The sequence below is a fragment of the Ambystoma mexicanum genome, chromosome 9 (assembly GCF_040938575.1).
Source record: "Ambystoma mexicanum isolate Mex_15411 chromosome 9, UKY_AmexF1_1, whole genome shotgun sequence".
NCBI classification, from domain to species: Eukaryota; Metazoa; Chordata; class Amphibia; order Caudata; family Ambystomatidae; genus Ambystoma; species Ambystoma mexicanum.
Window position 1 is genome coordinate 676,671,674 of NC_090931.1, and position 15,700 is coordinate 676,687,373.

Consider the following 15,700-nt stretch of genomic DNA (forward strand, 5'->3'; position numbering starts at 1 on the left):
CCCTGGTCTCGTGCTGTGTGCCATGCTGCTGCCGAGCTTCTGGTTGCATGTGGGTAGTGTGCTGCATGTGTGATGTGCTGGCAAGTGATATTTTGGGATAGGATGGTGGGTGGTCAACTGCATGTACGGGTTGCTGGGGGGCTTCGCAGAGATGGGTCCAGCGGCATTTGGTGTCCGGCCGAGTCCGATGGTGGCAGTATGTGCTACAAGCACATTTTGAGTCGTTTGGGCGGTGGATGGGGACAAGGACCATCGGGCTCGTCGTGTGTTCCTATGCTGGCCTTGCAGCGGCATTCGGAGTGCGGGTGACTGCCCATTGCCATGCTAATCCCCAACCCTGTTCTTGCCGCTCCCTGCCCAAAACACCTTCTCATAGGAACTCTTTGAGCTCTATTTACTCGAGCCTTACCATCAAACTTTGCACTCGACGTGCAGGCTTTTGTTTTTTCAAAGCAGGCACAAAGTGTTATAGAAACAGGGATGCTTTAGAGAAGTAAATACCAGGCACCGAAAAACAATCAACTCTCTTTGTGGGACTGTCCAAATTTCCACATGTAAAAGTAGCCATTATTAAGAAAAAGTGGAGACTGGCAGGTGAAGTAAGCGCTGCTATTCTTATGTATTAGTTTGGTACCGTGGTCATGCAAGGAGTATTTTCCACAGATATAATTTGAGAGCATAGTGTGAAGTACCGGTCTGCTCACAATTTCAAGAGCTTGTTTACATTCCCCACCAGGGAGGGGCTGAGGTGAAGTCTGGAGGTCCATCACTAACCTAAGATGGACGGGCTGGGCGTTAGGTGTGGCACACATGTATTCTGCCAATGAAAGCAGACCAAGCGAGCTAAGGGTAAGTAACACCCCAATAACTGTCATACTTCACCACCACCCACTTCCAGACTAAATCCAAAATGCAGAGGCGACCAACAACCTGGAATGACACAGAGGACCACAACACGGGAAATCGTACACACGCAATAAAATAAAAAAAATTAACAATAAAAACGTGATTCTTATTTTGGGCTACTCAGAGAGTCCACCAGCAAGCGCTTTGGATAAATAAACACTATGCATGTTTTCTTGTAAAAACACGCTGATGGCACTGAAGCCCTCAGCTAACCACAGGCGTGATCCTGGGCTATTCCCCTTATAAAGCGGACTAGTGCTTAATAAATAATATGCATACAAGCTGCCATTTGAAAGAGTCTAAGCACAGCATTATACGCTATCTATGAAAGTAGCAGGCCTGATTTACAAACACATTTTCCAATGGGAAAACCCAGTTGAAACAAGCTTGGTAAATCATGTCTTTGTGTGTGGTAAAGGTGTAGCGTGATCTTAGTGACTACAAGAAAGGTTTGGTCATTAACATATTGGTGATTTATATAGTTCTTAATGATATATACTCTTATCTTCAAAGCGCTATTATTAACCAGTTGCTATCACCCAATTTGACCAGCAGTTAACCCACTAATCTGTCTTTAGGACTCACTTATTATTTGCCTTCATTCAAAATAAAAAAGAAGGCACAGCAGCAGAGCAAAGTTTGGAGGACAGACGTACTTACCGACTGTTTCAGCTTCTGACCGCTGGCTGGCGGTGTCCGCCGCAGATCCCACCCACGGCCTCCAGAACAGGGCATCGCTTTAAACAAGAGAGGCGAGGGCTAGCAAATGCACTGTCTAACCATGCCAATTAAACCTTATGTGTTCCGACAAAAGTGCACCGGGTCCCAGCAATGAACAGAACTTGAGCACCCACATTAAGAGCCTGCTTCAAGGCGCCCTCACCACAAAACCAGAAGAACTTAACTATGTATATCAGTGCTTTTGTGGGGTGTCGGTCATTCCACCACTACAAGTCTTCTTTTTAAGTTAAACCACATTCAGAGGTCAAAACTCCATGCATGTGCTATGGGACCACTGGGGACCCATAAAGGGCCTGGCCGCCCACCAGAGAAACACCCCATGCTTCAGAGAACATGCCCAACTGCCCACTTGTATTTAGCACACATTCCTCTAGGGGTGGTTGGTACAAACTCTGGGGTGGCATGGTGAAATGAGCTTGCCCATGATAACCCAGGCAGCACGGATGTTCACATCTGGAAAACACTGCGCACCGCAGAGCAGGTAGGCAGGTGGACTATGTCCCCCTAGCACCCTTTCCAGCGTTCATTGATAATTGGAACCATGTTTGGTGACATACTGGAACGGCACCCCACCCCCATACATGTGAACGGAAGAGCCTGCATTCACTCACCTTGACGATCTGCCCGCCGCTGTCTCTGCTTGCCCGGCTTGTGCTTCCACTGTCTTCCAGCCCTTTCTGCACCCTCTAATTCCAGTCTCTGCATCTTCTCCCCTGAATGTCTCTGTATTTCTGTTTGCGCAGCCTCCGATGTCTACACTCTGCAGCCTCTGCTCTCCAATCGTCGTCGCCACGGTCTCCAGCTCCCAGGTCTCTTCAGTCACGTAGCTGCCAGGCTGAGCAGTCTTTCTGGTTTCTGACTATTGCCTCTGCAGTTTTGGGTTGCAGTCCCAAGCGTGCGTTTTCATCGTTTTTTAGTTTCGGGGGTTCATTGTGTACCCCTGGCTTGCAGTGTACAGACGGCCCCCTGGTCTCTGTGTTAGTCTCTGCTTTTAGTTCACAATTTCTGCTGGAAAGGTTTAAAGTGGCTCCAGGTGGCAGGTTTGCATTCTCTGGCTTTGGTTGCAGGCAGTCTCTGTCCGTGGGCTACAGTGTCGGCAGTCAATTCCTGTAGGTTGGCTTTGGCTGCAATCTCTTCCTGCGGGTTGCAGTCTCTCCCCTTGATTTCCAGTCATATGTCTCTCGGTTGCAGGTGTGCTGATCGTAGTTTGCAGACTCAGCCCCTTTTTGCATTCAAGGCCTCTAGTTTCCAGGTTTGCGGTCTATGCCTGTGGGCTGCAGCTCTGCGCCCGGGAGGATCTGGCTCTGTGGTCGCTTGTGTATCTTCCTGTGCACAGATTTCTCCCAAGCTCAGCCTTTAATTGATCCTGCTCTCTCCGACCCTTTTCCTCTCCTTCCTTGCAAACTCTCGCCCCCTTCTCCTCGGGTCCTCTCTGTTGGTGTCCTTCCCTCCCCCTCTTCGTCGTGTGCTCCCTGTTCTGTCTGATCAACTCTCTCTCTTTCTATATCCCTCTCTCTCCTACTAATCTGTTGAAAGTCCCCTCTCTGAAGCCTGTTTTGCTGTCGGCCTTTCTCTTTCATGCTCACCTGCAGCTGACTGAGCGGAGCCGACGGGCAGGCACCATGGGCCATGGCCTCAACCTTAACTTTTCAAGTAGTGTTACATTTTTACAAACCGTGTTTTTTAAAAATGTAACACTTCACTTGCAAAGTTCACCTGGTGTCTGGTGCCATGGTGTCTCGTGCTGACTCGCTGCCTGCAGGCCCTGCAGCCAGCCCTGAGTCAGCACTCGACACCATGGCGCACTATTAAACTGGCCCAGGCGTGGGCTTCAAACCGGCCACTCGCCCGCCTCTAAGGATTTTTGGATCAGCCACGGGCCGAAAGGCCGATGGGCCAATCCAACCCTGGACAGAAGTCCAGTTTAGAGAATACAAGAGTGCTTAAGGGATGCTTGGCGATGTTGAAAGGAAGTAGGTGCCTGATTTTCCTAATATTTAGGAGGTTGAGGCGAGCCACTGTTGAGGTTTTGGAGATGAAAGTAGAGAAAGTGTGACACAGATCATAGATGACACTGCGGTTTCTAGCTGAAGAAGAGTATGGGAGAGTGTCAAGGGTGAATTGGATAGGCAGGGGAAGAGATGAAAGAGTATTTGGCAGGGAATGAGAACACCGCCTAGTCAAGCCCTCTTTCTGCAACCTGAACCACTGGGAGCTTGTGGCTCGAAAGCCTTTGACGACTCGCCATTGGGGAAACATGACTCGACTGCCTCAACACTGACTCAACTTCAGTAAAGTACCTGCAGGCAGCTCGATGTTGTTGTGCACCAAAGAGCAGAAATGAAAGCTATTTTGAGAGGAACTGTTCCACTGGGCCTCTTTGAAGGAGCCCAGCAACATTTAAGCCCCATTATTTGCCTTTTAAAGACTGCTGCATAAACATTGACATTGCTGCTAAAATCTTTTTCCTGTTCACCCCTGCTTATCAACCCAGAGAGTTCAATGTCTACATTCTCTGTGTTTCCTTTACAGGGTTGGGTCTTTTGTTTTTAATTCATTGTGTGCATTTTTAGTTTTTACTAAAATTCCTATTGTTCTAGAACCTTGGTTGGACATTCTTTTATTTTGGTACTACAGTACTATTATTTGTTTTGCAACTATATAAGCTCACACCCTTCTCAAAGAGTGTAGCCTGCTCTCGGCCAACATTACTAAAAGAGGCTAAGGAAGCATACCTGTAGGGTTATGTCTGTTTCACATTTCCAATTGGGATCACTGCTGGTTTAGTACTATTGTGTGGACGCAATAGGCGTTTTAGACACTACTCATCCCTGTACTCCTATACTCCTGTAGAGCAGTAGTAATTTCGTCATAACATTTTATAAATTACTTTTACGTTTTCCAGTATTGTTGAATTTAGAAAGTTATGCATAGTGTCACCAACTCCTATGCTATATGAACTTCTTCGAGTACCAATAGACGTTGGTGTTGGGTAAGAATTGGTGCAGTCACACTGCGTGAGATTACACAAGACTTATCGGCTTGGTATTAGGTAACCCACCTTTTGGTATAGGTCTGTACTACACAAGTTGGTAGTGTGCCGGAGCTGCCAGTCCTATTTCAAGAGGGGTAAATGTGAGCTGTAGAGCTGTACAGATGAAATTAATCAATAGAAGTAGCCAAGTAACACTTATACTCGAGGTTTCAGCTATAAATAATTATTTATTAAATTAACTTCAGTTTTAAATAAGCATTCTTTAAAAAGGCAATTTGTTGTAACAATTCAAGTAAGCTTTTGGAAATGCTTTACAGAATCAATAAGGTGGTGAATAATCTTTGGATATGCACAATACACTTCTCCTACACCCTGAAGTGACTTCAATTACAAGAATACTATTTGCATTTATATATTACACCAATATACTTTGTAGACTCTGGGTTGCAGAAAGAAAGGGGTTAGGGAAAATAAAAAGGATGGAACAGTTTCTTAAAAAGGTGAGGACAACTGAATCCCCCAATGAAGTCTAAGCAATCCTTTCCCAGCAGTAACAGTTTTTGACAAGCTACAACCTATGGAAGGACAAGCAATGCTAAAGTCAATAGATTTAGAAGAGTGCCTTTGGGAGCCAGGACAGTTATTTGGACAAAGTGTAGAGTTCTGATACACTTCTTGGAACAAAGTCTTTCACAAAGTCAGATTGTTCAAAAGAAAATCACTGAAGGCACACAAGCTGTGACGCCTGTGCAAAGAGGAGTTAAAATCAACTCGGAAAGTTAAGTAGGTGCAAATATCAAGTGAGACAGCAGGACTTAAGGCAAGAAGGTAAGTACCCCCAAGCACAAACAGTACCTCTGGTTAGAAGAAGAGTGGTCCATCTGGATTCCGTCTTGCTACAGTTATGCAGACCCTGGTTCCTGAGCCTTAGTCGTGGGGACATGAGGGAGGACGTCTGGAGGCCTCCTGCGGCAGTACTCGGGAAGGTCGTCAGCAGCTACGGGCTCTTTTTTTCGATTCAGCGGCACTTCACGGTTTCAGCGCTTCATAAACAGCACTGATGCAGAATAAATCTCTGGTTGGCGTTTCCTTGTTCCCTCGGTCCTGGACTCTGGTGAGGGGACTCGGGATTGGGATTTCCTGCTTCCGGAGTGTCCTTAGGAGGCTTCTGGAGCTTTTGGGCAGATTTGTTCCGTGGCAGACGTTGCACTCTACTCTGGACACTCGACCCCTGGCATTGGGCTTCTGCAGCAACAGAGATGCACAGCAAGTCGGGCATTGCGACAAAGTGGAGTTTGTCTCGGGTTTGTTGGTCCCACTAATCCAAGAGGAGGAGAAGCTCCTTTCGAAGCTTCTCCGTCGAGGTTAAAAAGGAGGTCCTCACAGCAGCAGGGCTTCACCGGGCAATTCAAGGTCCAGGAGGATGCACCGGGCTTCTCTTTACAGTTTCTTCATCAGATGTTTCTTCCAGTGGTCAACTCTGCTTCTAGTCCCAAAGCCCTTGCCTGTTAAGCAAGTTTACCATTCATTCACAGCCTAGGCTGTCAATCGCACAGCCCGCCGGCCATTCTGGAATGGTTTCTTTCAGGCATTCCTAGAGGCAAAGGACAGGGGAGTTTCGGGACCCTCCCTTACTTCCTGCCCTTCCAGACACACTGGAGACAGGGGCAGGTTTGAGGGCTGAAGCCCGCCAAAGGTAAAACACACAAAGGGCTCGAATATGTCTCAACGCACAGAGTAAAAGCCAAGAAAAACCTCACGAACAGAAAATGGTGAAAAAAGAAGACGGGGGGCCATTTTGACACTATGGACACCCATGGGGGCTGTACTGTAGCTGAGGGTTTAGCTTGCGGTAGAAAAGCACATTGTTAGTAAAAGTTAAATCACTGCCACCAGCCATTAAAAGTAGTGGGGGTAAGAAAAAATGTTACACAACAAAGTAGGATGAGGGGCTACTAAGTAACCCCCCAGCACTCCTCATAAAATGGTGGGTGCTGGACCTACAAAGAGAAAAGGTAATTTAACCTTCCTATTCTTGGTAACTGTAGTTCACCCAAGAAAAGGTATTTAAACGTTAAGAGAAATTCAAAGGACTTCTTAGTGACACTTCTCCCTAACATTTGGGGTGCTATTTGAATTCCTTTTCCAGACTCCTAAAAGTATCTTCCTGTGTCAGTCTTCTTAAATGGCAATCAAAAGGAAGAGGCAAATAAATGAACAAACCTTGCTTAGGGAATGATACCTTTTTTATTTTGCCTATGTTTGATGCTGCCAGTGTTTACGAAAACAACATTCATAGCAGCTCAGCTATGTTGTTCTGAAAGCCGGAACCAAAAACACAGTTAACACCCATACACGATAGTTTGTTGTGTTTCTAGAAAATCTGACAAAGTATTTTCCATACTCGTGTAAATTTATAATATATTAATAAACAGATCAGGTGACATCTATTGCGGCTTATTATTTCTTGGTTTTCAACTTAAACAAAGATACAGCATCATAAGACTATTTAGTGGCAGTTGCTGTTGACTTGAACAGTTTGACTGTCTGTTTCCAAAGGTGGCCTTGTCTTTTGCCGCCCTGCCATCATTTAACAACATACAACCTTTGTCAAATGTATTTTTGTGTATGTATCCAGTTTTAGTTTAATTGTTTTATTTTAAATTTTTCTTTTTCAACAATATTTTTTACATAAGCCTACATACAGAGCTGTACTTGGCCAATCAGCTTGGTTCATGGTTTGCAAAATCACTTAATCAATTTTATTTTTAAATAATAGGACATGATAAATTGCATAGGAGGGTTGAACGTGCTGTTTCCACTGCTGGAGCAGATCAGCTGTCTAAGTGAACATGTGACTGAGAGCATGAACGGAGACGTGGCAGTAGTTGATGCGACAACACCAGTCGAAGGAGATTGGGTGATGCTGTCTTCTCCAAAGGCTTCAGGTAGGATTATTGGGTGAAAGGCTAAGTACACTGGGAGCAAAGGATAATTTCGTGTAACAGACAATGCTTTGAGAATGTGAAGTGCTTAAAATAAAACTTTCCAGGATATAGTGAGAGAAAGATAGTTGATGAGCCATTAAAGGTTAACTCACGGAGGCACATTAGCCCAAAAAGGAGGATCTGTTAGATAGCTGTAGAAAATGTAGAAAATCAAAGTTAATATTGACCAAGGGATCCTGGTAAGCACATGACTTGTACACTGATGCTTGACCCATAGGGGGGGAACAATGTAGAAAGATATTGAAGGTATGTATCTGGAAATTAAAATAAACATCCAATCAGGCATTCAATTTGGAGCTCTCTCAAGTTATTTCCCTCACATTATTATTATTTTGAGGTGCATATAAGGGTTTCATCCAGTTCAACCAAAACCGTTCCATTTACAAAACTAAGGAGCCCCTCATTGGTTGAAAAGATAGGATGTGCCACAGGTACTTGCAACATGCACCCATTCTGTATGTTCTTTCTTGTGACATTCTTTATTTATTGTTTTCTGTTCAATTTCTCTTTTTCTTGATTTCTCTTTAAACATCAATACCTTCTTTAAATATTTCTTATTTTCAGGTTACTGCTAAATGACACATCCATGTTCCTTGTGGTTGTGCTGTGCTTTCTGCAATGTGACTGACAACCTCTTAATGTCTTTTCATGCTCACTCCTGTTATTCCCAGATCTTGAAATCTGTTAACTCTCCTCTTAATGTGTTCCATTCACCTATGTAGCATTGGAGGATTAGCCTGCTGCTAATCAGTGGTGGCTGCAGGCCACCATCTTGTAGGTGTTGTATCAGTCTCAAAAGATCCACTGGTGCGTGGGCTAATGAAAAGCTTCAAACTGAAGAGAGCTGTGAATCCCAGGTACTGTCAACTACCTTTGGTTCTGCAGATGTTTTGAACTAAAACTTGCATCCACCCCAGACAGTCCAGTCAGTTACGAGGTCTCATGTGAGTCATAATTCTGAACATCTGGAGAGCCACAGATTGCAGACCACTGGACTGGACCAAGGTTCTTCGATAGTTTATGGACTCATCTGAGAACATTGCCCTGCTAGCTTGTGATATTGCTATGTTTGATCTCTCTTTCCATCATGCTGTAGTCTCTGCAGTGAAGACTTGGATGCTAACCAGTGAGCCAGGAAATCAAACATTTCCATATTATTCACTGTGTTCGGAATACAACTCCCAGTTACGCACACTCCAGTATTCTTAAACATCTTTATGGTATGTTTATTTTTGCTCAATCTCCCTCAGCCCTTCCTTCTACTACTTGTTGCCATATTGGGGCTTTTACAAATGCTGTTGCTACTTTGTCTTCCATTTTGTTCCAAAAGAAAAAGGCAAATAATGCTGCCCTTTTTCTTACCTTATTGTTGGCTTCACTTCACTAACTTTAAATCATGGAACTAGTTTAATTTCTAGCCAGTTGACTGAGTTTTTGGTTTATGCAAGACTGACCGTTTCATCTGGCACTTCTGGTGGAATGCCCTGAATAATTTTGATTGTCCCAGTGTCATGAATCAGGGGGTTGGTTATGGCAACAGAATACCTAACAGCCCTGCAGGCAGCAGGGACAGCCATCTATGTACGGTGCATAGACATCACGGCTCCTTGACCCCCTTGCGACAACGCTTCTCAGGCATTCCAGCCAGGTCGGGTCTACGTCACAGGGTGAACCCGAATACTGGAGCATTGACGGTTACCCTGGAAATGTTGGCGTCCTCTCCACGCGTCATGTCACGTGACGCGTGCCGGCAAGATCATGTGACTTTGGGCATTTAAGCCTTAGCAATCCTTGCTGTGGCGCTTCTGATTTGTTTCACGAAAGCTTTTTTTCTTGTGTTCCCGTATGGATTGGTTATTGCTACTGACCCTTGTTTCGTCCACGGATTGCCTTGCCTAGCCCTTCATCTCGTTGCCTGATACCTTGTTGCTGACCTCGTCTTGTATCCCGGATACCGATGTCTTCACGACTTCAACTTACGTTTGCCCGACTGGTTACCGATTAGGATTTTGGACAAGGCTTTTCTTGTCTCACGTTCTGCTTTGGATTGATGCCTGCAAGTTGCTGATTCTATTTAGTTTACTGGACTCCCTCTTTGTTTCTTGTTCATTACACGCACGTACTTGAGACTGCCTAATGTGCGTTGGCTTCTACAATATTTAGGCGTCCGTGTGCCTTCGGGTCCCGGTGGCCAGCAGGGTAGTAGATACGCGCCACCTTAGCACTAGGCGTCCTCGTTTCGGCGGTATAGCTGCTTCATTGTTTTTCCTTTGAACATTTGAAACCTGAAGGACCTCCCATTCTTTTGGAACCACTTGATCACCTTACTGACCTTATTGGAATATCTAGATCACCCGACTTCAGCATCTCTTCTGAGGCTGCCGGTAAGCTTTAATCTGTGTGCTATTTGGGTTACACTTTTCCTCATTATATAAACACCTTTTGAATATAGTTTTCAGGTTCCATTGAAGAGGAGACTTTCTTCCCAAGACCGGAAGGCCCTTGAAGCTTATGGTCACAAGTCTCTCGAATGTCCATACAGGTCAGTTCTTTTTGCAATTGGCTACAAAGCATTGTTTGCATGTTCCATGTCCTCTGACCGTTGTCCTGTTCTTCTTACAGCCTCGGTCTGCGCCTGGTGTGCCATCTTGTTGCTGTGCTTGTTTGGTGTTCCATCTTCCCATTAATAGATTCCGTTGGGTGTTTATTTATTACTCAAAGGGGTACATTATATAGAAGATTTTGTCTGCTACTCTACGTGATCAACTATCAAGGGTAGACGATTGTCAACACCCAGATAATGTTTTGCCTGACGTTTTCCTGGTAAGTTGTCAATGAATGCACTAAAGAAGCATATCCAAAATGTGCCGGTGGCCAGCTCTAATCCTCCGAATATTAGGGTGCCCCCAAAGCCATGCAATGTCTTTTTAAGTCTCCTGGATAGATGGCTGTGTGGGTCCACTGTTTGGAGGAAGCCATTTATTATAGTGACATACTATAGTGCTTTGGAGTAAAGCGCTCTATAAATGCCAAATAAATACACATAGAAATACAGTGTGTTGTACCCGAGGGAGGTATCTTCTACACAGGTGGCATGGGGAAGGCCATCACTTTTGGATCCCGACCCTGGGGGTGGACAAGCGAGAAAGCATCACCTGGGTAGAGGGCCCTCAGGGATTGGGGAGGGAATATCTGAGGGTGGAACATGGTATACCCCCTACTCTGATATTGACCTACCCAACCCCACATCAGCCTTTATGGGATATTATGATGCCTAAAACCTTCATTCCCCAAAGTACCACTCAAGTACTCTGATGAGGAATACTGACTTCCTCTGTGAAACACCACTATGGTACTGGGATGAAGAAGATGCAAACAGAGGCACACCAGTATACTCAATGGAGATGTCCCAATAATAAGGCCAGGCAATTGAAGTCAAGCATGCCCACCTGCATCCTGTTACAAACTCAGGAGAGTATAAAATGGACACAGTAAGAAAGTAAGGTGAACAAGTTGGGTGGAGAGCTGAGACACCAAGGCTGCCTAGGACCAGCTGGAAGAGAACGGAATGCCTAGACACTGAGGGTCTGCAAGCCTAAGCAACCAGAGCAAGTATGGCCAGGGAGCCGTGTCTCCATAGAGCCGGAGAAGTCCATGGAAGGGAGCTAGGAGGCGTTCTGATCCCTTTTAAAATGTATTACAGAAAATGCTTGTTCCACTGGGTCAGGACAGGAGCCCACGAGTGCCTGAGGGGCAGGCGGTGAGACCCTGACCTCAGTAAGAAAGGACGTTGATAAGAAAGTCGAGAAAACACAACCGATGAGTTGAATGCAGTGAGAAACTTGGTACGTGAAAGCTCCGAGTGAGATACAATGTAACATATCCATCGCGTAGGAAGAAAGACGTGTTGAATGAAGCTGACGAATGATGAAGAGTACAAAACAGTGATACAAAGTTAGAGTAGTCGCGTGTATGAATACACGTTCTTGAAAGCCTCTGTATGAATCAAAGAAACCATCTGCAATGAGGGGAGCAGTGTGCAGACACAAGGTGAGAGCAACATGGAAATCACAAAAGAGGAGCCACGTGAGAAGATGAAGTGGGAGCAAAACCCCTAAGGAAAACGAGGAAAAGATATAACTATAGGAAATTATGATAAATAAGCATTGGGGTGGCCACCAGGCGGGAGAATGATCCAGGATGGCCGCAGAGACCCCGCCATAAGAAAAAGAAGACACAGCTAAAACCTAAAGCACCTTGTTGCACGACCTATAATGATATGATAGTTTATTTATATAGCGCCTATACACAATGTGTTTCAAGGCAAGGGAGGGAACAAGAGAAAATACAATGACCTTCTTACAGGCCATGAACAGTAAGGATGTGAAGTTAACTATCGTACTCGGCCTGACAACATTTCAGATAGTGCAAGAGCTAAGACATAGATAAGGAAGGGAGGGGGAGAGTGGGAAGGAAATTGAAACAGACAGGCGACTACCGTACTAGACCCGACGACATTTCTGGTAGAGCCAGAAAAAAATAAAAGGTGAGGGAGAGGTGTGCAGAAAGTGAGGGGAGGAACAAAACCAGCATTTCAGATAGTACTGGAGGGGGGAGTGGGACAAGTAAGGAGAGGGAGGAGGAGACAGACGAGGTTGCTATCATGCTAGGTCGAGGGACAATTCTGATAAAGTGCATAGAAGAAAGTAAGGGGAGGAGGACTGTGCAGTCTGACAACTGCGCCACGACCAGGAGAGCCCTAGTGAACATGTGAACTGCAGGATAAACTAAAGTGGAGTAAGCCAAGAGGAGCTATTGAGAATGGGGAAGGGAACCCCGAAGAAAGCCAGTTGAACTGTTATGTTTTTGCAAGTGAAACCTTTGTGTTAAGCAAGTTGAACTCTTATGTTAAGTTAAAGTGGAACTTAACCAGTTGAACATTGGTGTTTTGAAAGTGAACTCTGTGGAATCAAAAGGGTTTAAGCTTGGGCAAGGGCAGCCCGAGAGACCCATTGAAGAGTGTGAACCAGAGGGCTTTTGGGTTCGGGGAAAGGGAACCCGGAGAAGCCAAAAGAATTTATGAGAAATGAGGTACTGTGAACTTTTGACAAGTAAATCCTGTGAAGCCTGTGGGACTTTGGGATCCCGAGTGCCTTGAACTTGGGGAAGGGAGCTATATAAGAGCTCCATTGACAAACAATGTTTACTTTGAACACTGTTTAGTTTATCAAGTCCCATGCACATTGTTATTCTATAGAAGTGAGGGCAAGCATAGATTTTGACAGACAGTATTTTGTTTTGGACTGACAGACTTAGATTTCCCTCAGTTCTCCTTTCTGGTAGGGAACATTCCCACCTTAGAGCTAGGTCAAGTTAGACGTTACTTTCAAGGAGTTCCCCCCCTTCTCACCTGAGTTTCTAACTTTGCTGGATTTCTTGATCGATGTCTTTTTGCGGACTGATCGAGTCTTGAATAAGGCTGCACGAGTCTCTTCCGACTGCAGCGTGCGTTCAAAGTTCCGGGATGCAAGGATCCAGGAATCCGGGAAATTAACAGAGTGCGCAACTAGCACACGAGTCCAGGAATCAAGAAAGGAAGGAAAGGGACTAGGAATGGTGTAGGCTAGAAGAAGCAAGGGAAACAATACCGCGAGCTACGGAGCACACGTCTGGTCGCTACTTCGCAATAGCATTGAGACGCGCAGAGCCGCGGGAGGCGTGGTCTATAAATAGAACACGCTACGTCTAAGGTGTAGAGCGAGGAAGGTGTTTCACCGTGGACGGCCATGTTGGACGTACAAGGAGTGTAAACCCTGTTGAGACCAGCACCAGGAAGTCCAAAAGGTGCGTGTTCTGTAGTTCATGACAGTTACACCATCCTGAACAGTAAAATAAAGGTTTTTGAACAACATTTTAGTTGTCTGGGTCATCTCTTGATACAATGCCTGTCTCACATATGGGGTCAGGAGTGGGATGCAGCTCAACAGAAATTATTTGGGGGACCCTAAAATATGAGAAGTTGAGTAACAGAGCCTCAAACACGACAGTGGCCACAAAAGGTTCCATCGGGTTCGACATCTGTAGCAGTCAAGAAGAAAGTGTCCCTCCAGGGGAAAGAAGGCTGATACCCACTAATCTAATCCTAATACCGCCACCTGGGTGTTGCATCAGACTTGTTCCAAAGGCTGAACTTGCCTGGAAATTTGGGCCAGGTGTCCTGGCTGGGGTTATTGATCCAGACTTTAAAGGAGATATAAAAGTTATATTATACAACTACGGGGAAAAGGCATTTAAAATCCAACCCGGGGAACAAAATAGCCCAAGGGATACTTGAAAGAGCAATGATTACAATATTAAAAGAAGATTCTGAGAAAGGGGAGACTGAAAGGGGTGGTCTGGGTTTTGGAGAAGCAGATGAAGGGCCCAATCCACCTTTACCTCCTAAAGCTACTGAAGAAGAACCGCCCACCCTTCCCGATTTGGCTTTTGCCAAGAGGAATGACCCTTTATTAGCAGAGGCCTTCTCACAGGTGTTACCTGAACCAGAAGGAAGGGGTAAAGGAGGCAATTTCTTTTTCCTGAAACAGGAATTCTTGTACACGGGAGAAACCACAGGCAAAGGCTTAACAAAAATCTAGCTGGTAGTTCCCCGAAGCCATAAACAAGCGATACTTGAAATAGCCCACTATCATTTAACGGGAGGCTATTTGGGTCAAGCAAAACACAAGCCCACATAAGTAACAAGTTTTATTGGCCAGGGATACATGCAGACATCAAAACCTTTGTACAAGCATGTGACATTTGTTAATGGACCAGCACACATATTCCACCACCAGCTCCATTGAAACCCTTACCCATTAATGAAATCCCCTTTTCTAGGATTGGAATGGACCTTATTGGTCCTCTTGAAACTTCCAAATTGGGTAACAAGTATGTGTTGGTGATAGTGAACTATGCCACGAGATACCCTGAGGCCTTCCTCTTAAGAACTTGCACCACACAGCAAATATTAAAACATGTTCTCCCTTTTTTCTCTCGGGTAGGATTTCCTCGAGAAATATTGACAGATCAAGGCACCAATTTCATGAGTAAACGCCTGGGGGGAGATAAAATAGTTGTTACATATTACCACACTGCGGTCCTCCATGTACCATACCCAAACGGATGGTCCTGTGGAACGATTTAGTAAAATTCTTAAGACCATTCTGAAAAATCTGGTAGACAAAGATGGGAAGAATTGGTAACAGATGGTTCCCTTGGCTCTCTTCGCAATTAGAAAAATTATAAAATAGCTCAAAAGGGGAAAACCCAGTAGAGGCTTTCCCCTTTTGAGCTATTTTATGGGCGAGTGCCCTGTGATATCTTAGGCATACTTAGGGAAACCTGGGAGGAGAGAGAAGAAGCCCCAATACCACTCACCAAAACAACCACAAGACTCTAAGAACACATGGCCTCTGTTAGGACTCTGGTACAAAATCACTTAGAAAAGCCAACACTCAGAAACTCTCTTATGATAGAAAAAGAGTTTAGGGGTACTTTTTTATCGGACAAAAAGTCCTGGTACTATTATCAAACTCATATAATAAGTTAGTGACATGCAAAAGTGACTTGAAAGTGTTCTGCAGTGTGTGCGTTTTGAAATTGACATTTATTGGAACCTTGTTGGAGTACACGTCTCCTTTAAACAGCTGAGCTGCTCTGACCTTGCAGGACTTCAAAAAGCCTAATCTTCGTGAATGCAAAGTGACAGTGACTCGAAAGTGTTCTGCAGTGTTCAGCGGGGTGAGGCGTGGGGGCGAAGGAACCATGGAGAGGGACTATTGTTTGCCCAGAAACAACACAGTTAGCCTCCCTCGCAGTGGCCCCGCCTTGACAGACACTCATATTTGCTTTTACAAGTGATCACAGTTTATTTCCTGGATGGTGGATGGAAAGCGCCTTTTGCATTCAGTGATTTGCATTATTTAACGCACAATGCATAACGCGTAATAAGTCACTACAACCTTGCTCCATATCCCTTCTGTTTAGAGACAAGAAGTGTATTCACTGC

At 45.1% G+C, this 15,700-nt stretch overlaps 1 protein-coding gene across 3 annotated transcripts in view; it reads left to right on the plus strand.

The window, feature by feature from the left end:
• Positions 1 to 15,700, plus strand: part of NBEAL1 (neurobeachin like 1) — a 2,018,929-nt gene that overhangs the window by 617,582 nt on the left and 1,385,647 nt on the right. For all 3 annotated transcript variants that reach the window (XM_069615520.1, XM_069615521.1, XM_069615522.1), the window contains one exon: positions 7,422 to 7,590. In XM_069615520.1, coding sequence (XP_069471621.1) covers positions 7,422 to 7,590 — 169 coding nt within the window. The remainder of the gene's footprint in view (positions 1 to 7,421; positions 7,591 to 15,700) is intronic.